We start from the raw sequence: 22,630 nt of genomic DNA on the forward strand, positions 1-22,630 counted from the left end.
CACTACCGGGCAGGTGCAGTCCCTGGCTCTGTTTTGGGTTCATTGTCATCTCATCCTGGCACTTGGCCTGGTCATCGCACAAATCCTAGAGGACGAAATTGCCACGAACAGGAATGCCTGGCCCATTTTCCCGCGAGAGGGATGTTCATTAGCCCTGGAGGTCGAAGGGTTGAGCCTTGAGGCTCGTTACTCGAATCGACCTAAACAACTTAAGCTAGTCAGTTAGCTTTCGTTAGCTAAGGTGGTTCGTCCCGGAAGATCATTCCGGCTTCCCATGTTTTCACCTGTGCAGCTGCGGCCTGCACTGGTCATGAACCACAATGTGTCATCAGTTCGATCGTCCTGTAGTTATGCTGCGGACAGCTGTTGAAGGTGGGACTGACCGACCATAGGAGTGACTACCTACCGACACACAGTACTCCGTGCATCAGCAATAGTAGCGAGCAGTTCCGCGTGCTAGAGGCTTGGCAAGCAATTTTGGCGGAGACATCGAGCAATTTGCTTCTGTTGATCAAGCCGGCTTGCTAATGGTTAGTTAACGTTAATATGCAAGTTTAGCAATCTATTTTACCCCGGAGTCTCATCTCAATTTTCACCGATTCTCACCGGAACCAAAATCTTGACAATCTGCTACTCCGTGATGACAATATCACTCTCATGCCATTCTGCCCCATTCATAAAATCCGATGCGATGAAATAAAGCCGTGGAAATGGCTTACTTTAGGTAAATGATAATGATGTATAACCTATTTCCAATCAGCAGGCGTTTAGAATCCATGAAAAGGGTTGAAAACCGCTTTTGAACCCTGTTAACCATAGCAAAACTTAAAAGCAAATTGAACGTGTTATGCTAGCTAGCGACCTAAGTTAGCTTTCGATTCTTTTATGACGTGGGAAATTTCGTAACGATTTTTTCTGGAAATCTTCAACTATAATGAAGTTATTCCGCAGCCTGTAAATTTATCCATTTATTTATTTATTTATTTATTGCCTGTAATCGATTATTTTGCTTTCTGGCTGGGCAGGTCGTTGAAGCCGCAGTTTTTACAGAGTTTATATCCATAAAACTCTGGATACATCCCTGAAAGGCAACCTCTGTTCAGCACCACACTGACAATACAGCAATGCTCAAAGTGAGGCAATGAGTAACTTCTCATTCAGCTTTGTTTGTACTGTTATGCTCATTTCAATCTGATAACTACTGTCTGATAATTACTAAGAAGAATTTTAAATTGAAGATATAACTTTTATGAGTGCAAAGTTAACAGCACACGGTTAAACATCGCTTAAAATCACACTGTCAGGCTTCAAGCAACTAGCTGAAAACTCAAATACTGAGTACTAGTAAATTAAACTCGCTAAATGTTAGGAATTTTGGACACGTTCAAATATAATTCTTTTTAACTGTTACTATTCGAAGTAGAAGGCGTGGATGCAAACGATTTTGGAGCATCAAATTAGAGCTGATAGCTTTACCCAGCTCTCCTCCTGCCTAAGTTACTAGCACTATAGGATGTGCCAGCTTTGACGTCTTGTAATATTTCTGGTCAGTGCACACGGGCAGGAATTGGGCATGGTTTTTTTTTGCCCTCTTGTGCTCAATCTATATCTCGTATTCGATGAGTTGGTGACTGACATGGGTACTAGTACTCGCTTGTCCTGGCCATCTACAGTGCTGTACATGCAATCAGCACACTGGCAAACAGCAAACAACAACCCATATCGAACATGCAAGCCTGGTGCATCTCTATTTTGGGGCTTGCCCACCGCTCCCTTTCCCCTCATCTCCTCCATCCGCATGCTACATGCTGGCCCTGCTAGGCCCGCCTAGCCCGCTGCGCATTGATCCACATCCCACACACAGCCATCCCCGAGCTTCGCTCAACCATGGCCTTGGAATTAAGATCGAGGAGATCCTGCTTGTCATAAGTGGCTGAACATCGGTCAAAACTCAGCTTCGTTCACCATCAAAATGGAGGTGTTAGCGCAACTAGTGATCGAAAAACTATCCGGGCCGACCGACAGCACAGATCAATCAGCGTTTGAATTCCAGCAACCTTTTCCTCTTGATTACGTTTTCATCCGTCCCCCGAGACTAAACCCCACCATTACTGTCCAGTGAGGATTGAGATATCACACGTGGGAACGTCGTCTTTTATTTATTTATTTATTTTTTTTTTTTTTGAAGAGTGCGGCTGTGAGAATCTGTGATCGACCATCACGACCCTGCCAAGGAATAATTCTGCTGAGGTAGGTTTGTCTGGATGCATGGGAGGAGAAAACCTTTGGTTAGGAGTCTGGTAGGAGTCGTAGTGTGGAAAGCGGATGATTATTTCGGCACCCCGTCTTTCTTAACCTGCGGCTGCTTGTGTTAAGCAATTGACTCTCCCTCATCCGTCGCTGAGGTGTTTGATCTCTTCAAACCGCTGTTCTGGTCTCCTCAGGGTTGATCGGCACTCGGGAAGCATGAGGCAAACTCCCCTTCCATGAACTAAGGGGATCAAATGTGAGATTCCTGTCATGAGGTACAGTCTGGGATGGTTGAAAATGTGAAAAATGTGAAGGTCGAACTCCCATGTTGATGACCATGTATCTTCACATCCGGATATTTTTAATCCCCCAGACGTCCGAGTGACCAGCTAATTTGAAGGCATCCAAGCCTCCTTCTCTATGTCAATGTACAGGTACATGTACATGTACATAGGTTACATATACAAACCTGATACCGAAATGCAGTGGCTCGTCACACTACCCATTTTATGAGCTACTATCTTAGTTCGATGGCCACGAAGATACCAAAGACCAACCCACGAAGGGAAAAGGGTCCAGATCTTCTGTGACATATCTCAATCTCTACTCGCAGATCATGGCTGCGTTGTCAGCCACTCGCGCCATGGCCGTTGTTGTGCACAGGTTGAACCACGGTTCATCCATTTTCTGCCAAATCTCTTTCGTTCCTTTCTTTCTTTCCATTTTAATTTTATGCTGCTTCGAATAAAAGGTTGGACAGGCCACAAGGATGGAATCAATATTTTATTTTCGTGTCTGTTCTATTGAAACCCTCAATCATCCCTTACTTCCCCTTTGCGGTGCCATTTATTTTATAAACCTTCCCGTCCGCTTTATCGCTTTGTAGTTCCAACCGTTGGGCGATATTTGCCAAAGGTGGTGAACAATAAGGACAGGACCGCATACCCGTAGATCTATTTTATCTGGCCTGGCTCGAGCTTTTTCGACCCGAGTTTAGTTCAAAGCACACACGGACACAACCTAATCCAAAACAACGCACGCTGCTGCGTGTTCCTTATTTGGTTCCTTTGAACTTCTTGGGTCCTTGAATAAGGATGCATAAATAGGAGAATTAAATGCATGAACAGGAGAAGTTGATGTAGCAGATGAAGCGAATGAACGTTCGTCCTGTGGCCTATTGACGTAGCTGGGTCCTTCAAGCAAAAGCCTCAAAAATAACTAAGTAAAATCCCTTGCAGAAGCCCTGCTGTATTCCTCTGATCGTAGTTGGCCCGCTAACCGGGACGCTTCATTGAAAAAAGGGATCATCTTTGCAACCACATCTTGCTACAGAGTACATAAAAATGGAATTGATGTGCCCACAGCGCAGCTGTCCTCTCCTCACCTGAGGGAGCCCGTTTTGGTTCTTTTCTTTTCTTTTGGTAAGGTCTTTCTTTTCTTTTCTTTTGGTTAGGTCTCCCCCCCCAAAAAAAAAAAAAAAAAAAAAAAAAAAAAAAAAAAAAAAGACGTAGATTCCAACCACCGCCATTATCTATTGAAATCCATTTCGTTATTGAGCCAAAAGATCGACCCACTTTTGCTGGTGACTCATTCTTTGTCCTGTACCTCTAAATCAGAATTCCCAAGCAAAAAAAAAGATCAATTCTCACCAAGCATCACACAGAAAAAACCGTTTCCAGTCATACAGGTCATACACGGTTATTGATGTGTGACCAGGGTAATTCCTTTTGCCAGGATTACCCTTGCATGTCTTGCACTGGCCACTCATTCACTATTTGTTTCGAAGCTTTCACTTTTTGAGTCTTATGAACACAACCCAGAAGCTGTGGGCTGCGGGCAAGGTATCTAGATGGGACCAGCGACATAAGCGAGTGAACGATGAACAAGAAACAAAGATCAAGATCCAAAAGAAACACCTGACCAAAAGTAGAAAGCGATCGGGATTTGGTTTGGAGATCGATCCTGTTTAACAGTCTCGCCGCCGCTCGCAGCGTGACTTTCAAAGGCTCGTGGATGAGAGAATTAAAGAGGAGAGTTAAGGGAGAGAACTCATATATTGGCAGGAGAGAGATGGAGTTCGCTGTGTAACGAACGATTTACCTCCTTCTGGCTAGCATGGGTCGACTTAGGAAGCTAAAAGGCATGACGGGTGCCTCGCAAGCTTTAAAACCGTGAACCAACTGTGGCCAACTGTGGCCAATTGTGGGTCTTTATTGAAATAGCTTGCGCACGCGCACACCCCGCACAAAACACCATCATTTGACGTCGTGTACGGCTCCGAATCTGTGGTTTTTTGCCACATTCTCATTGCTCAGAAAATCGGAAACAGTCCGTACACTAAATCCATAGTTTGACTTCATTTTCCCAATTTATCAGGAGAAGCTGGCAAAGACGGAGGAGGAGTCGACCTCTCCGTTTCCTGGATTTCCAACCACTTAGGATGCTAAGGATGAAGGCTGCCATCGCCAGGCCTTGATTCCAAGTAGTTCCCCCACTTGAGCAAAATACCCCTCCGAAACAGGAAGGATACATCGTATGGAGCCTGTAAGCAGTCACCAGTCACATTCCCACCCGAAGCCGGCGCTGGCTTACTCCATCTGGCTTACGGCTTGGAGCTGCTGGAGATGTGGGCCAGCGAGACATGTGAGGCACCGTTCCGCAATAGCACAGGCCCCTACGTCGGAGTAAGGCATACGGAGTACACAGACTGACATGGAGTGCAGTAGTCTGCTTGGTAGATGCGTTGGCGCAAACTACCTGGCGGTATCGAGACGATACGATCCATGCCATCGCGGGGAAGAAGGTTCAGAAAAGGTTATTTGTGCCTTGGGTGGGGAAAGATAATGCCAGCGGGTCGGATGCCTGGATAATCCGTGCCGAGATACATGCGGTGTGAAATCACATGATTATAAAACCCTAATACCATTATATAAGCAGAATCAGCGTCGAACTAGTTATTCCATATTTGATCTAGCGGCATCGGTATCGTCAAATACACATCGAATACGGACCAGAGGTGTATTCTGGCGGAATTTTCTCCACAAGGACGGGTATTTGTGGTAACGGATGCGTTTGGCGAATCGAGCCGAATGGCCAAAACATTGATCTCTCCGCATGGAAGTCGATTCCTCTTGAGGATACTTCCTTCGAATTCGATCGGTTAAGCGCAGAGGGAGTTAGCTCAGGCGCCCACGAGTTAATGGGATTAATTGAACTCGAAGTTATGCCAGCCAAACAAGAAACAGGCAACTCGATACTGCCTTATTTTCCGGGCCGACAAACACCCAAACACTGCCACATCTACCGAGGCATCTCCAACTCGTGCCTTTGAACAGCCTCCAATAAATATCCGCGTCCTGGGCTTCCCACCTCCATCGTCCGCTATCACATACCTGTCTCCCGAAATCCTCTGTATGATCTTTGTACAATACCTACTTGATTCATCCGTCCAGAAAGCTATCTTGCCATCCCAAAGTCCTCCTCACAGTAGACAAAATGGCTTCGCCTCGTGAGTTCCCCGAAAATCACATGCATGTTTCGTCTGTCAAAGAGATGACTTCTCTGCTAACCGCTTTATTTTTGCTTGCTCGCAGAACAACTTCGCACCACGGCAACTGATCTTCTGGGGATCAAGCATCCAGTCCTCTTGGCTGGTATGAACGTTGCTGCCGGTCCCAAACTCGCTGCCGCAGTCACAAATGCCGGAGGTCTCGGTGTCATCGGAGGAGTTGGCTACACTCCGGATATGTTGCGAGAGCAGATTGCTGAGCTGAAGAGATATTTGAATGATAAGAATGCTCCTTTCGGTGTTGATCTATTGCTTCCTCAGGTTGGAGGAAATGCGCGAAAGACCAAGTGTGTAATCCTGCTACCTCTCAAATCAACACAGGCTACCCCAAAGATATTTATGATTCCTAGACACGCACACAAATATATATAAGCATACTGATTTGATCAATCTAAATATAGCTACGATTACACCAAGGGCAAGCTCGGCGAGCTGATCGATATCATCATCGAGAGTGGAGCGCGCCTCTTTGTCTGCGCTATCGGTGTCCCACCCAAGGCTGTCGTCGAGAAGCTCCATGCCAATGGAGTTCTCTACATGAACATGATCGGCCACCCCAAGCACGTCCAGAAAGCCATCGACATCGGCGCAGATTTGATATGCGCTCAAGGTGGCGAGGGCGGTGGACATACGGGAGATGTCCCTACCTCCATCCTTATCCCCACCGTTGCCAAGCTCTGCGCACAACACATTAGCCCCTTCACCAAACAACCAGTCCAGTGCATTGCCGCCGGAGGCATCTTCAGCGGCCAATCTGTGGCCTCAGCTCTGATGCTTGGCGCTTCTGCCGTCTGGGTTGGTACCCGTTTCATCCTTGCAGATGAGGCCGGTGCCCCCGAATCTCACCAAGAGGCTGTCCGCACCTCCGGCTTTGATGATAATATCCGCACCGTCATTTTCACTGTATGCCATCCCTCCCCCTCAACCCGTTCTCCTTGCGTTATTTTCGTTTCCTAGGTGCATTTCGCCTAGTGATATTTTTCCAGCTTCCTATTTTGCTAACTCATCGTCCTGTTGTGATGTTTACAGGGACGACCCTTGCGCGTTCGCAACAACGCCTATATCCAGAACTGGGAAGAAAACCGCGCCGAAGAAATTAAGGAGCTCACTAGCAAGGGTATTATCCCCGTTGAGCATGACTTTGAAAACCTCCCCGACGACACCGATGACGACATGATTGAGAACGCCCGTCCGTTCCTCATGGGTAAGGTTGCTGCCGTCGTTAACGAGAAGAAACCTGCCAAGGCTATTGTTGATGAGCTTGTTGGGGATGCTGTGAAATGGCTGCAGAAGGGAAACAAGATGATTGCTAAGTTGTAGATATCTCTATTTTGGTGTTCTAGGTTTACATGTTATTTGTTGTTAATATCCCCTTCTTGGCTCTCCATTCATTTTCTTATTTTCTCTGTTTTTTATTTCTACTTTTATCTTTTACCAATTTTCAATTTGTTCAGAGAATGGCTTGAGACAAGGAAAGAATACGTGGTGGCTGGCGAGATGTTTCAATGTTTTGCAATGTTCAGCCCTGCGAACGGGTGAGAGAATTGAGCCTTCAGAAGTTCTGTCATATGTCAACTTGATGATAGTTGCGTGTCCTTCTGTGACCAGATACCTATGTGTCTTCAGCAGGCGTGTTGCACCGTAATTCAGTGACCCCATTCCATTGAATATTTCACATTTCTCCTACCTATAGCCTACCTTCCCCCTCCTCTCAGCTTTTGATGAAAATCATCTGAGTGGCAGATATCTAACTTTACACCTGGGGGAAGCTATATCGATGTTCTCCTCCAGTGACTGATATTTTGAAATTTTGAAGGAAGTGGAGACAGTGGAGACAGACACCTTTTCTCCCCTCACTCTCTCTACTCATTTTCTCCTTTCTTTTTCATCCAACTCTCCAATGCACCTTGGTAGCAGCCAACATTCTCAATACGGTGGTCCGATCCAATCAATGCAGCCTTCACAGCAAACCCTCCAGCTCTCTATGCGGCACCCTCTATTTCGAGCCCACGGTTGAACATAATTCAGGCACCATTGTCCCCGATTTTAGCCAGAGAATATTTTTTTCGGTACAGCTCCAATGCTAGCATCATGTGCACTCCATTGAACCCCATTCCCAATCCGGCATCTGGCTAATTTCCCCATTTATCATGCCTCCCCCACATAGCTCGCTTTCAGTTGAATAGTTCCCAAGCCTAGACGGAAATTCCTTCGGCGTAGGGTTTAAAATGCTATTACATATCTCGCTTCTCTTCATACTTCTCACGTCCCAGCCCTTGAGCCAACCCTAATCGTAACCCTAATTTGACGACACCCCTTAATCTGACGTTGGCAGTTGGAGGTTTCGTTGCATTAACACGTGGTTGTACCTACACGCCGGGTCGCCTTTTTGTTATAACGGTGCTCAACCTTTTAACCCCATGTTCTGGGCGATGTGGAGTAAAAAGAGTGCTGCTTCAAACGTTGGTTTGCAAAAGAGTTTGGGAGATCGTGGGGTGCTAGTTCAACCAAATGCCACCCCAGGATGCGAAAGCAATAGCTTTCCCTTCTTCCGAGATCTCTTCACCAAAATTCCCTATTCACTCAACCTCTTATTCACTCTATATAAACATGGAATCAATTCCCCATCATAGTTTGACTCCAGATTAGTCAAGCTCTCGCCAAAGGTTGCTGAGGAACGAAAAGAAAGAGGAATACTTCCAATCTTATATCTCGATTATGAAGCTTCTGCGCCCCACTATTTCTCTCGGGCTGTTTGGAGTTGCGGTACAATGTGCTGCAGTAACAGTAGGTCCATATACCTAAACCCATAGTCATAGATAGGATATGCTGATTGTGCGTTTTCATTTTTAATTTTTATCTTTTTTTTATCTTTTAGAACACAAAGAGCCAGGAGGATACATTAGCCATCATTCGTGAACTAAAGCAGGACCCTGAGGGATTCACCGATATCGGCGCAGACGGAATCGCACGATCCCTCGATGGACAAGGGAACGTTATTGATTTCAGAAGACTAACCAACGCTCAGTTGCTCAAACTTGCACAAACGACGTCTGTGGATGCTGATGAACTCGAGCACAACATGGCCGCTTGGCAGGATGCCGATGGTTGGGAAGTGCCCCTCACACAGGCTTTGGGTCCCCCTAGTAAAGCGGAGGACATAGCAAACCATGAGAGCATGGCAAAGAGTATTGATACGCGACCGGCTGCCATAGCAGCCATGCACTTGAGGGCTGATATTTGGTGCTACGCGATAACCTGCACGACCAATATAGAGTGCAGAAGAATTCACTGTACTGGTTGTTCTACACGGCCTTACCAACGCAGGTACTGCTACCCGTGAGTGCCTAGTGAAGCAAGAGAGCCGTTGCTGGAAGGGCCGTCTTGCTATAATTAGTTGTCCGGTGGGGTGGATATACAGTAAGTCAGGCGAAGCAGGGGCAGAAATGAGGAGCACTCCTTTTCAGTCCAGGAACAAATTTAAAGAATACTGATACTTCTTTGTATTTACTTTAGCAATGTTTTTATTTTAGTATATAGATTAGATCTCTCAGATGTCAAAAAATAACAGTTGTTATTTTACAAAAGTTTAAAATAGATAAAATAAAAGTTTCTTTCTCTATATAATAACAAATTTTTGATCTGTAAGACTGTCCGGATTATCCCGAGCATGGAGAGGAGCATCGAGCCCATGAATTAGCCAAACGATAGAGTAACATATAAAATCTAGTTACCCTTGCCAGGACGAAACGGGGATAGAAGTTAAGTACTATTACTGCTTTCAATGTAGAATACAAGGATTCAGTTCAGGAGAGCAATGACTAAGCGATTCCCTTCAGCCAGTTTTTACAAATTGAAGAATATAGGCAGGCAGGCAGGCAGGCAGGCAGGCAGGCAGGCAGGTAGGCAAGTACTAGTGCTAGTACTAGTGTCTATGAAGGATGACGGGACGAATCAGTTAAACTTTATAGAATTAACCTTAACTGGGTGTCGTCACCCCTCCCCCGTTCCTATTAAAACATATCTGTTTGTGTTTAAGCGGAAAGGCCTCTTTTCTCGCTTTCTGAGAAGAATATAATCATGCGCCAGAGTTTCTTGACCAGGATTTCCGCTTCCTCGTCCAGAGCCTGGGGTGTGAGAAAGTATATCATTAGCATTGCAAGAATTTTGTCACAAGAGAATAATGAAAATTTGACACAAGTGAGTAGAAAGAAAAGGAGGGGAGAGGGGATTCTTACCTCTTCCAACAGTTCGACTAGCTCCTGAGGATGCCCTCGTTTCCGGATATGCTCCTCAACCACGTCGACCAGCATCTGCTCCTGGACACCAAGGTACTCCATAATTTTCTTCTCAACAAATGGCTTAAGTTGCTCTCCCCGAACGGATTCATCCACAAACTCCCAATTAACTTCCCAGTTCCAAAGGCCATCTTTGTCAGATGGGATATCGGCAGCAAGCTGCCTTGCTGCCTGGGCGCGCTCTTCATCCGTAAGACCGGCCGACCCAGCCGCTGTATCAAATTTAATAGACGTAAGTGGCCGTCTCGTGGCGGCTCCCGTATCCTCCTCATCCTCAAGGAGGCCCTCGACTTCTGCCACAGTTCTCCGCGCCGTAGCTTGGGCTTTCTGTGCTGCCGCACCGAGAGACAGTTTAAAGCGTTGTGGCTCTCTTGGGGCTTGGGTCCGGGATTCCAACTCTTCGGCTTGCTGGGCAAGGAAGTCATCCGCCATACCACGAGTTTGTTCTTCTTGTTGCTGGGTCCGGGCATTCTCACGCTCTTCCGTAGCACGATCCGCTTCATCCATGCTCACCTCTCTATTTCTAAATGCAGCTCTATTTCGTATCCAGACGCCACGATCAGCGTAGTACTCTTCGACTTTTCGGCTAGCTTCGAGGTCATCATTCCATTCTCGCAGGCGTTTAGCCATAATTAGCTTTTCCTCCTCTAGGCGAATATCTTCTTCCTTGTCACGATTTTTCTCTCGCTCCACGGCTGCTGTTCTGCTGCGTTCCCGATTCAGCCACCGCCTTTCTTGATCTAAATATTGCTTTTCCGCTTCAACAGCTTTCTTTTCCTTACGCCTTCTTTCAAGCTCTTCATCGCTTGCATCAGTATCCTCGTCTTCATTGGCACCATTTATTCCACTCCCGTTCACAAACAATACTCCCTTCTGGTAGTCCCTTGGAATTTGATGACCAAATCCTTTCGGAGCCGAAGGCGCCTTTGGAACACCCTTGTCCCTGGGTCCTAGAGGGATGCCATTCGCACCTCCTGCAGGACCACTTGGTGCAGTTGGGGGAGGCGAAGCTAATCTGTTTGGCCTGGGAGCACTCGCCCTAGCCCTTTCTAAAGACTCGAGTTCTTCCTCTCTCTTCAGTCTTTCAAGGTCGCGACGGTTGCTTCTTTCACGGAAGGCTGCGATTTCTTTTGCAACGGTTTCTCTCATTTCAGCAGGGATATCTGACAACTCATCCTCAACGTTAATAGGAATCGTAACAATTTCAGCAGGGTTCCCATCCTTCTGTCCGTCTACATCTTTCATGGGCGTATCGCCCTCGCCGTCCACCGCGTTTGAAGTGTCGTCCGGTTTTGCGGGGGCTGGTGGGTTGGTAAGCTCTGAAAGGACCTTTGCTAGAGCCGTTTTGGCCCCATCCAACCGTGCTTGCTCGGCTTCGGGGTCTCGCTGGGTAGTGGACTCAAACTGCTCGAGGTATTTGAGAGAGCTGTCGTCAAAAACCACCTATTAAACGTTAGTTACTTCAATATAATAGTAATAGAAGCAGCTCTAAAACCATACCAGTAACTTGCTCTTTTCAGCCTCTTCCTCATCCCCTTCATCCTCTCTCACTGGAATCGGCTTCTTCACGGGCACTTCAATATCCTTTAGCACTTCCACTGCAGTGCTTAGGCTTTCAGGGTCCTCGTACTCTGCAAAGCCAAACGTGCATGGTTTATCATCAGCATCCGTAGCGCGAATCCAGCGCTTCAAATTTCCCGCAGTTCGAAGTATCCGTTCTATGGTTTCGTCACTGCTAACTCCCTCCGTTATGCCACCAACAAATATGGTCCGCACAACCTCCTCTTTCGTAGGCGGTTGCAGTTGTAACATAGCGTCGCGTAAATTCTGGCGCTGTGACTCCAAGGAGTGTTGCCCCTGGCCGCCGCGTCTCCCGCCAGACTCTCCTCCACGTTCGCGGCCACTTTCCACAGGAGCAGCTGATTTAGATGCGCCAGAGGTACCAAGGCGGATAACGGGGGCGGAGAAATTAATATTCGGCATGTTTGCGGGGGGTTGAAAGTTCGGAGGGAATCCACCTGGTCGGCCAGGTTGCTGCGTATTCGACTGTTGCATGGCAGGTGGAGGACCGGTCCCAGGTGCTGACAATCCTGGAGGAGGCGCTGGAGATTGCAGTCAATATACACGTACGGTATGAGGAGTGGGGTAGAAGGGGTTTTCATACGCATGCCCGACGGTGCTCCAGGGAACGCCGTAAACTCCGGCGGTCTACCAAACGGTGCTTGTGCTAAGAAGGTCATCAGCATTAGTTGGAATCCGCGAAGCTCTAAGAAGACATGAGCATGCGTGCTAGAGTGGAAACTTACTCTGGTACGGGTTGTACATCTTGTGCTGAAGAGGTTCTCGACAAACTAATAGCTTTTCACAGCTGCAGGCGCAGGCTCGGGGCTCAAAACTTTGCGATTCTGAGGGTCGGATACGTAGTCAAAGTAGCTTTGAGGGACGACAAAGTCTACCTAGAGCGGTCAATAGCAGTCAAGCGGGACTACTGTAACGTACAATGAGATGCGCGAGTTCCTTCAAACGTTGCTGTCTCCAAATTCGGCGTTTTGAGTTTGTTAGAAGAGAAGTTTGGTTGGTCTGTGCTGGTGCATCGGATCACGTGGTTTGCACCATCGCGCGCAAGCACCAAACACAGTATAAACTACGCTGTGCTTGATGTTTCTTAAGCCCTAACCCTCTCACTGGTTAATCCCCTCATCCCAACCACCACCAAAGTTAGTTAGCGGTGAGTGGTGAGAGTGGATCAACAATGAATTCTAGATGAGGTGATAGTAGTACCTTGGCAGAGCTGAATCCGCTGGGCCGTGCAACTGTAACCTGGGAACCTCATCGCTCGTGATTGATCTGGATGGACCTTTCTGCCTCATAGAATATCTTGCTCTGTGAGTACCTGCGCTGCTGGCTATTGTGGCGATCGAATTGCTTGCGAAAACAGGAATCTGCCCAGCCACCCTGAATATTAGTAGCAAAACACTGCAAAAATAGCCATTCTATCCACATTTTTCTATAATCATTCAAATAACATCAAATCAATGTTCAAATCATTCAAATAATGTGTTTTTCATACCTTTATCATCAATATGCCACTTCAACTCAATGATTTCACTACTAATGAGATTGCATGCTTTCTTAATGATGATTATATATCTGCTGAGATCACATAGAGCTTTGACTGTCATCTGATCACTGTATATTGAATTCAACATAATCTTCACTATTTTGAAACTGTCAAAGCTTCTTATTCAAGATATGAAGTAAAGTTAAAAATCACAGCAGATATTTTATCTGAATTGAAGAACTTTTTTAAAATGTATTCAACTGCTTACCACAATGAAACAGTCTTCTTTGTAAAGAATGAATTTGATGTTGATATCCATTCAAATTCAATATTTAGAATCTTGAAGAAATTGAATATAACATGAAAGAAGATGATCAATATTGCAATCAATTCAATATCACTCTAGAATCTGTTAATTCAACAATATAATATATAAATTGAGTTTATAACCACTCAATGTAATGAAGAACTTTGAGCAGAATGATGAATTCAACTCATTTAATATTTATTCAATCAACTCATTTTTTTGAATGAAAGCTGTAATGAGCGTACATCGATTAACGATCTAGCACTATCCTAAATACAGATTACGAATTGATTAAGGAAAGAAAGAGAAAAGAGATCAGAAGGAAAGGTTGTACGAAGGGGGTTCTTATAGAAGGGAGATCGGGGCGGAAGAATATCAGAAGCCGCCCCGCAGTGGAGCACGGAGCGGAAGAACATTGAGGGTTACGCGGAAGAATCGTTAGAACTACGCGAGCGCGGAGCGTGAGGCAGAAGGGGTTGGTTGCGTAAGTTAACCACTAACGGGTGCTAACCCGTCATATCATTCCCCCTTACCGGGGTGAGCGATGACTCGTAGGCGTCGAGGGCGGCGGTGTCCTCCATGGCGGACGCGGGTTCCCAGGTCGGGCGATCGTATCCTACCCATTTGACAAGGTATTCGCGGCGGCGGCGGTTGGTTCCATCATCAAGGATCGCTTCAATCTCCCATTCAAGTTCGTTATCTTCTCCTATGATGGCGGGTGGCTGCCAGTCGGAGGTTCTTTGTGAGGGGAATGGGTCCTCGGCCGCGGGTCGGAGCAGGTTCGTATGAAAGACATCGTGGATGCCAGGCGGGGTGTCGAGTCGATAATCGTGTGTGCCCAGCACCTCCGTCACAGTATATTTGGCGTGGCGGTAATCTAGCGTACGCGAGGGGCGGTCCGTTCTTATGTTCTTGAGGTCTAGCCAGACCTTGTCTCCTACATGGTATCGGGTCGCAGGACTCCTTCTGGTGTTCGCTTGGTCCTCATAATCTTGCTGGGTGCTGGCCATGGAAGCTTCTGCCCATTCGCGGGCTTTCTTAAGCTTGCTCACAATGTTCTCTGCCGCTTGTATGGGACTGCGGGCGTACGTGGTTTCTCAGGGGTTCTCAGGGAAGTCCAGAACTTCTAAATTGTATCCATGCAGGAGGAAGAATGGGCTTATGCCTGTCATGGCAGAATCTCAGCTGTTAATCACAATCTCAGTGTGTGGTGGCAGGTGGCTTCAGTTGTCTTGTGTATAATTGCAGAATTTACAGAGGATGTTCTTCACTGTTTGTATCATCCTCTCTGTGGCTCCATCAGTCTCTGAGTGGTACGCTGTTGACAATTTTCGTTCGATTCTTAGCAGCTGGCATACGCGGGTCCAGAGTGCACTGACGAATTGGCTGCCTCTATCTGATACAATGGATGAAGGCAGGCCGTGCATATGATAGAATGGGCTCTGGACAAAAGCATCCGCAACTACTTCAGCATCCATCTTGTCACAGGGCTGCAGTATTACACCCTTGCTGAGTCAGTCGACAATGACTAGGATGTTCATAGAACCTCCACTTTCAGGTAGAGAAACTGCAAAGTCAATTGCTATATCACACCAGGTTCATTCGGGGATAGGCAGGGGTTTCAACATTCCTTTTCGTCGTTCGCGCCATGCTGTTACTGAGCCACAGCGATCGCAATTGCGTACAAACCGGCGTACGTCCTTTGACATGTCCGGCCAGTAGAAGTCTCGGGCTACAATGCTGTACATGACCTCACAGCCTGGGTGCCCAGTCATTGGCGAGTCGTGGATCTCCTGCATGATTCGTGTTCGTAGAGGTTCTGAATCAGGGACCCACCGTCTATCTCGGAAGCGTAGGCATCCATCATCATCGATCGAGCCTGCCGAGATGTCCATTCTTGGGTATACGCCTGCGGGGAATCGGGGTGCCTTGCTTTGTACAGCTTCAGTGGCTTGTTGCCAAGGTTTGTCCACTTCTGCTGCTTGTCTCCATTGCTCTTTGAATGAGGGGTCTTGTGCTCGGGACTGGTTAATGTGTACGCGGGGTTCATCTGGTTGTGTGGGACCTTTTATGATTGTGAGGTTGATTAACTGATGCTCTCAGTGTTTTCATCTGTCATCCAGATCATCAGATGGCATATCTTGTTCTCAGCAGAACAGAGCATTTGCAAGAGTGTTTTCTACTTCTGATTGATAATGAATTGTGAATGAAAAACAGCTGAGGAACAATGATCAATGCATATGCCTCTCAGTGAGCTTATGAGTGATTGTATACGGAGATGAAGCAGTACGCATAGTACTCCCACGATGTCTCCGAGGCGAAGCCTTGGAGTGGCTTACCGGCCTAGAGCCCGACACTGTCCAAGCTATGAATGACGGCTTATTCTGCTGGGAAACCGAACTATTAAAGCATTTTGGGAAATCAAGACAGCAAGCCTTGCAAGAAGCTCTATTTCTGCGGTACCGATTCTCCAATCGCAACAGCCTATCCATATCCTCCTACTTCACCCGGAAAATCGCCCTCCTGCGCGAAGCAGGAATCGCAGATCAAATCCAACTTGTCCAGCATCTATATGACGGCCTTGAAGCACAGCTCCAAGTAATTTGCCCTGTTGATGAATTCGCTGATGATTTTCCTTCTTTGAACGACTTCCGACGCAAGGTTCTCAATCAGGATGCTGCTGCATACAAATTGTGATCGCTCAATCGACAATCTTCCCGCCCTTTCAACAAATCCCACAATGACAAGGAGTCTAAGCCCATGAATAACCCAAACGCCAATTCCACCAACCAGTTGCTTAATCCTGAAAATCCCCGACAGTCCAATCGCTGGAACAACTACAAGAGTAATAACAATCAAAATAACCCACAGGGTTATAACAACCAACGTCGCGATGACCGAAGCAAATGGAGAAGACCCTATAAGGAAGGCCAAAATCAAAACCAAAACCGAGCCTTCCACGCTGTCCAGGATGACATGTCAGCCCATGAAGAAGACATTGATGAAGATGCCATTGAACCACGCAATGATACCGCATCTGAATCAGACGCTCCTTCTAGCTCAAAAAACGATTAGCCAATCTTGGACACCATTTTTCCTTTACAAATATGTGCAATATTCTTCCTGATTCCGATTTTCACTCTTTTAATGTCTACAGAATGCCTGAGTTTTCACGGCCATCTTCAACACCTCTTACAGCTGCAATGTTAGATGAACATGGATTATCATTTCTATCAATACAAGATACAGGTTCCGGGTTATCTCTAGTCGAAGCTCGGACTGTTCGCGAACGCTTCCCATCCACTTCCATTAATTCCAATCCCGACCAAATTCAAATTGTTATACACGGCGTATCCAAAATGCCCCTTATCTCTAAGGAGTACGCCATCCTTCCCATCCAATATTACCAGCGACTATCAGAACCACATACCCCCGTATACGCTATTTTCCACGTCGTCGACGAGCTTCCCCCACACATGATAATTGGCACCGACATCATGAGAGAAATGAACATAACGATTGCCCTAGGACATCCGGATACCCTCAAATTCTCCGCTGATAACACTGAAATTACCATACCGTTGACGCGATCGAATTCACCAAGGACATCAATGTCACCCCCTTGTCGTAGACGCATCCCAGTCCGCGTAGCCACATCTACAATTATTCCCCCAACACGCGAATTAATCGTACCAGTCACCCACCCACCACTCCCCGCTACGGACTCTTACAGACTGTATTTCGAACCCCTACATCTCCATCGGCCAGGTTCCCATATCTCCGCTGCAAAAGGATTGTCGACAGATGTACAAATTTCAGCCCTACCCATCGCGAACCTTGGTGCCACTGATACCAAGCTTCCCGCTGACATGATAGTCGGCCACATCACCTTGTTACCACACGATACTCCGGTCGCGACATTTCACACCCAATCTCCCCAAATCCAAAATCGTCCCCAAACTCCACAAGATAACGCAGAGCCCCCCAACCTACCATTCCAATTGAACTACGAGGAAGATACCCCCAACTTCTCCCCCGATGTCTCAGAGCACTATGGTAAAGAATACAAAAAGAAAGTCCTTAAAATTCTCTCCAGCCTACGCGCGCTGTTCTCCCCGAAGCTAGGCAAGGTCAAAGGCTTCGAAATGCCAATTCCGTTTGTCGATGAAAATGATCTCAAAGGTCTGAAACAAAATCCATTCAACATTTCCCTACGTGATAAAGAAGCTATGGACCCGATCCTCGATGAACTCCAACAAGCAGGTCGCATTGAAAATGTCCCCTTTCAAAATCCATCCCCCGCAGCGTCCCCCGCCTTCATAGTTTGGCGAAACGGAAAACCCAGAGTCGTAATCGACCTCCGCAGGATTAACACAAGGCTACGTCCAAATGCCTATCCTCTCCCTAGACAAGATACCATTCTATCCTCCCTTGGCGATGCAGTCGTATTCTCCACCCTCGATATCACTAAAGGATTTTACCAAGTCCCCATACGCACCAAGGACAGGTGGAAAACTGCCTTCGTAACTCCGCATCGAGGCCATCAACAATTAACTGTATCAAGTATGGGCCTAGCATCTAGTCCAGGTTTTTTCCAAAACATGATGGAGACAATTCTTCGCAAATTCTTATGGTCCAGCCTTCTCGTCTACATCGATGACATAGTGATATTTTCCAAGTCACTGAATCAACACCTCTCGGACCTGCAAGCAATTCTCTCATGCCTGGAGGCATCTGGCCTAACCCTCTCCATCAAGAAGTGTCATTTTGCCTACTCATCAGTATCCCTTCTAGGCCACAAAGTATCCCGTCTAGGACTTTCAACACATGAATCTAAAGTTGAAGCCATCAGGAAATTGTCCTTCCCCAAAACTCTTCATCAATTGGAGACCTCCTTAGGGTTATTTGGGTATTACCGAGAGTTTGTCGCGCATTACGCTCACAAGGTAGAGCCATTGCAGATCTGGAAGACTCAAGGATTCCACCAGGCACCTTTCAAGGGAAATCCCAGAAAAAAATGGGCTAAGAAGGAGATCGCCTCAACAGAAGAATTGCAGCAATGTTGGCAAAAAATCAAGAATGAGTTATGTGATTCCCCCATTCTCAAGTTTCCCAATTTCTACAAGGAATTCATCGCCTACGTAGATGGAAGCAAAGATGGTATGGGAGCAGCAATTCATCAGAAGGATAATGATGGCAGGGAACGTTCTGTTCTCTTTCTCTCCCGGACGTTAAAGGGCAGCGAGAAAAATTACGGCTCAACTGAATTGGAGACAGCAGCCTTGGTATGGGCCGCGGGTCCGGGTCTCTATATCTGGTAGCGGGTCATGTACCATCGCCTAAGTACTATCGGATCATTCTACCATGAAAATGCGGCTTGTTCCCCGTCCCGTTTGATCCGTTCGTTAAGGGTCATAACTCTTGATAGTATCTGCCCCGTCTTTCCAGGGTCACTCCTAAAACTAACGTCCAATCATTCCAGCAAGTTGTAATCCAAAACTAGCGGAGGGCCTCCTTGGCAATCATGTGATCAAGCTGGGGAAATGAGGTTGTTGCAGCTTGTGAGCAGCTTCAAACTTCATGCCCATCTTCATCAAGACTCCATGGCTGCCATTTTAGCTGCTCTGGATACTATTTGCAATGCGTCCGACGCATCACTACAGAAGCATTGCGACAAGCTTGGTCAACTATTAGCCAGAGCTGCATCCCTCCTTGGGAAATCCGACAAGTTGGGCTACAAACCAGATAGCGGTCCAACATGCGCCCCATCTCAGAACTCTACCCCCATCCCTCGAGTCCGTTTGCTCGCCGTTCACGACGACCAAGAGGTCCGAAGTCTACCAGTTGTTGGCAGTATGAACGCCCGAACCGAACCCTATGTTGGTGATGTCGCGATTCGTCAAGTGGAGAGGCAAGATACTGGTTGCAAAGAGGAGAAAAGGATTCAGCATGTCACAGAACTGCTTGATGCCATTGAAAAGAAACTTCCTGAAGTTCAAAAAGCCTATGAGAACGGCGCCTCGAACTTCAGTTACCCAGTATCTACAGTAGAAGATTCTCGGGTTCTGGACTTCACCATTTGTGATGGTACGAAGGGCAAGAGATCGATGAATATGCGAATCCAGCGGACCTTGAGCATACTATCATTGACGAATGAATTTGTGGCCTGGGATTGCCTTACTTTTAAGCAGTCCAAGGTGGCTCGTCAGGTCAATGTGCTGTCCGAAAAAACTGACTGGACAGAAAACATCAACAAATTTTTAAATAGACGTGGCATTATCGACAAGAAGACAGCGAGAAAGATGATCAGCGAAGGAATCAAGTCACTTGTCATTCAAACACTTTCAGGCATTCCTGGGATTGCCGCACTTCTTTTAGCCCGCTCTCGTTGGCATGAGATTCCCTACATGATGCTTCCTACATTGATAGAGGGTCTTCTGGATCGAAAAATATATGAACATGCCGAAGTATATTCCGATTGGTGGGAATCATGTCAAGAAAACTACAATAATGGATCGCGCCTGCGAAAGCTGGCGATACAGAAGTGCCATCCCTCACAATATCTTTCTGTCAATCGAACAAAAAGAAGGAGAATTGAGCGCAATGAAGGTAATCGTGCCGAGGGACATGGCGATCAAAATGTAAGCCCTGTCCTGTTTTATCAAGGGACACCTGATAACTCACTTAGTATTCGCTGACAAAAATGCCCCTTATTAGCATATACCGGAGCCGAATGGGTGAGTATCTAGCGAATTCGGACAGAGCTTTTCCCAAACAAAGAGCAGCGAACCACAAATTTTCACCACCGCGAGTCTACCAAATGCAATCTGTGAAAACATAGCAGATTCACAAACACGGGAACCTGTAGAAGTGGACAAAAATAACCCGGTGTACCAACTAGGCGTTGACGATTTGTCGAATGGAGGTGTAGCAGAGAGTCAGTCTTGGCTGATACTATATCCACAATACCGTCTGTGCTGACATTATATATATAGGCGCCCTCGATCAACCCGTTGACAATGGGTTTGTTCCACGGACTACCGAACCTTCCGCCCAGCTTAATATATCACCAGTAGTGGATTCTGGCGGCAACGGAAACATGGACAATCATCCCCCTCATGCTCTTGGATACAATCCTCCGCATGAGAACGAGTGTACCACAAACCCAAATTCAACTAGAACGTCTCATCATCCGCTTGAGCTACACTACGCTGCTTCCGGGAACGAAGCGGCTTTTTTTTGGCGTAACCAGTATGAATCAACAAGTTCAATAGTCGAAATTGACGCTGATCCGACGATGGCTTCGACATTATTTAGTCAGATCGACCCCGATCCAACAATGAGCTCGACATTATTCAGTCGGATCGACCCCGATCCAACAATGAGCTCGGCATTATTCAACTCGAGCGAGGTTAGCTCAAACGCCCATACATTATTTGAACGGGGTTACTTGGAGTTATGGTAAGTACTAAAGGCCCTGAACAATAAAAGGATAAAACTCGCGATTCTGACTCTCTTATGCCTTCTTCAGAACTCCCTGCAAGATACATATTCCTCCACCTGTTTTGGGCCATCGTATAACCGAATCTCCGTCCATTATCAGCATCTGATCTAGCCTCACTCGAATACCTTTCTCCTGTGCTCGGGTAGCTTCCTCCATATTTGATATCTTGTGTGAGCCCTCGATATATCTTAGAAAACCGGCCTCTTCCGACAACTCATAGTCCACCGGTCTGAATATCAAGACCTTTCCCGGTGCTAACTTCCAAAAAGGAAGCTGTCGGTCGTTCGACACCATCGAGATAACGAGTGTGTCTTTGGGTGCGTCTAAGTATGATCCGCAATGCCGAGCAAGGAAAGTATTGTTGGCCAACTTCATTTCAGTTAGAAAACTGCTATACTATGATCGGGATTGCAAACTTACATCCACGCCATGATGGAAGAGTTCATCACATTTTGCTCCGAAAGTTTTCACAGGAACCCATCCTTCCTTGGATGAAGCTTTGCTGGCCGCACTCAACTCAGCCTTAAACTCTTCTTTTGCAGCGGCGATAAGTGTCTCATCCGCCGGATCACACGGAATAAGATCGAATCCGACGTCCTCTGTCATTAGTGAGGGATGCGATAACCCCACGTACGAGTGAGTGCCGAAGCTTGAAAAGGGGACTTTGGGAGGTCTAAAATTTCCTGAGAAGTTTTTGATACTTTTTTTCTTCTGCTGACGACAATGAGGGATGGCGGGGTTGCTGCGACTGGATATATTTTGATTGGCCAATATGGAGCGGTAATTTATGGCAGTATTATGTAGTCAGGTGATCTTTTGCGTTTCATATGGTCAGTCAGCAGTGAATGACGTAGTGTGGGGCTGGCCGGCTTTGGCTTTCCATGCCGCCTGCATATTTTAAGTCTATGTATGACCACTAATTCTCCCTTTTCATTCTTTTATCTCCTCCTGATGCAAGCCTGAAGCAAAATGGAAACGAGTAATATCCGATATTCATTTGTAGAGCAATATAATTAGCGCTCCATGTCCAAGTGCCTCTGCCAGGATCCATGCACAGTTTTGACACAAACACCTCATTGCTGACGCGGAAAAACTATATACAAGGAATCAATGGGTGAGCTGCTAAAAATTTCCTCCAACATCGGATGCGTATATTGGGCATGGGTATTACCCAGCATGCTTCCATTAGTGTTGTAGAAACTTAATTTAACTTTCTGAGTATTTTCGGGGGCTCTCAGATCAACAATTTTTCCGACAGTTTAGATTCCGCAGAATGTCTTAATGAGGCGTTTGTGCCAGTACTGCGCATGGATCCTGAACAGGGACACTTGTGATTGACTAAAAAGGCGCCGAGGAAAATGACGCTAATTGTGCCTCACTCAGACAAGGAGATACAGTAGCTACCCGATCTCTCTGTAGTAGAACGGCCGAGGAAGAGCAGATGAGCAGCATCACTTATCTCATTTGCATCTTTTAATTAGTCATTAATTGTGAGGCTCTGAGCAGCTATAAGAATAGCCATATTCATCCACACTCATGTAGCAAAATACAAATCGTTATCCACGGGAGCCTCAGGACCACGAAGAAGTCGATCAAGACTTCGATAAAGAGCATATAATCAGCTTCAAGTTGTCTTTCCATC

General features: G+C 46.6%; 7 protein-coding genes across 7 annotated transcripts; 5 read left to right on the forward strand and 2 right to left on the reverse strand.

Annotated features, from left to right (window-relative positions):
• Positions 1-148: 148 nt before the first annotated feature.
• Positions 149-2,934, reverse strand: HCAG_08189 (predicted protein; the record flags this gene model as incomplete). Its single annotated transcript, XM_001537030.1, has 9 exons — positions 149-200; positions 415-504; positions 720-746; positions 1,203-1,244; positions 1,477-1,506; positions 1,637-1,675; positions 1,861-1,955; positions 2,425-2,491; positions 2,858-2,934. 9 exons carry the CDS (start codon positions 2,932-2,934, stop codon positions 149-151), a joined length of 519 nt encoding a protein of 172 aa, XP_001537080.1.
• Positions 2,935-5,745: 2,811 nt separating this feature from the next.
• HCAG_08190 (oxidoreductase 2-nitropropane dioxygenase family) lies at positions 5,746-7,138 on the forward strand (the record flags this gene model as incomplete). Its single annotated transcript, XM_001537031.1, has 4 exons — positions 5,746-5,758; positions 5,844-6,105; positions 6,220-6,721; positions 6,848-7,138. The coding sequence occupies 4 exons, from the start codon at positions 5,746-5,748 to the stop codon at positions 7,136-7,138; spliced, it is 1,068 nt and encodes a 355-aa protein (XP_001537081.1).
• Positions 7,139-8,536: 1,398 nt separating this feature from the next.
• Positions 8,537-9,161, forward strand: HCAG_08191 (predicted protein; the record flags this gene model as incomplete). Its single annotated transcript, XM_001537032.1, has 2 exons — positions 8,537-8,605; positions 8,697-9,161. The coding sequence occupies 2 exons, from the start codon at positions 8,537-8,539 to the stop codon at positions 9,159-9,161; spliced, it is 534 nt and encodes a 177-aa protein (XP_001537082.1).
• Positions 9,162-9,852: 691 nt separating this feature from the next.
• HCAG_08192 (conserved hypothetical protein) lies at positions 9,853-14,494 on the reverse strand (the record flags this gene model as incomplete). The annotated part of the gene is made up of 12 exons (XM_001537033.1): positions 9,853-9,945; positions 10,057-11,559; positions 11,617-12,218; positions 12,281-12,343; positions 12,423-12,447; positions 12,483-12,572; positions 12,616-12,649; positions 13,010-13,109; positions 13,187-13,305; positions 13,446-13,579; positions 13,730-13,753; positions 14,018-14,494. The coding sequence occupies 12 exons, from the start codon at positions 14,492-14,494 to the stop codon at positions 9,853-9,855; spliced, it is 3,264 nt and encodes a 1,087-aa protein (XP_001537083.1).
• Positions 14,495-15,724: 1,230 nt separating this feature from the next.
• On the forward strand, positions 15,725-16,559 carry HCAG_08193 (predicted protein; the record flags this gene model as incomplete). The annotated part of the gene is made up of 3 exons (XM_001537034.1): positions 15,725-15,734; positions 15,781-16,082; positions 16,356-16,559. 3 exons carry the CDS (start codon positions 15,725-15,727, stop codon positions 16,557-16,559), a joined length of 516 nt encoding a protein of 171 aa, XP_001537084.1.
• Positions 16,560-16,843: 284 nt separating this feature from the next.
• HCAG_08194 (predicted protein) lies at positions 16,844-18,805 on the forward strand (the record flags this gene model as incomplete). Its single annotated transcript, XM_001537035.1, has 1 exon — positions 16,844-18,805. The coding sequence occupies one exon, from the start codon at positions 16,844-16,846 to the stop codon at positions 18,803-18,805; it is 1,962 nt and encodes a 653-aa protein (XP_001537085.1).
• Positions 18,806-19,087: 282 nt separating this feature from the next.
• HCAG_08195 (predicted protein) lies at positions 19,088-20,501 on the forward strand (the record flags this gene model as incomplete). The annotated part of the gene is made up of 3 exons (XM_001537036.1): positions 19,088-20,125; positions 20,202-20,221; positions 20,480-20,501. 3 exons carry the CDS (start codon positions 19,088-19,090, stop codon positions 20,499-20,501), a joined length of 1,080 nt encoding a protein of 359 aa, XP_001537086.1.
• Positions 20,502-22,630: the final 2,129 nt, after the last annotated feature.

This window comes from Histoplasma capsulatum, genomic scaffold (genome assembly GCF_000149585.1).
Source record: "Histoplasma capsulatum NAm1 scaffold_10 genomic scaffold, whole genome shotgun sequence".
In the NCBI taxonomy this organism is placed as follows: Eukaryota; Fungi; Ascomycota; class Eurotiomycetes; order Onygenales; family Ajellomycetaceae; genus Histoplasma; species Histoplasma mississippiense.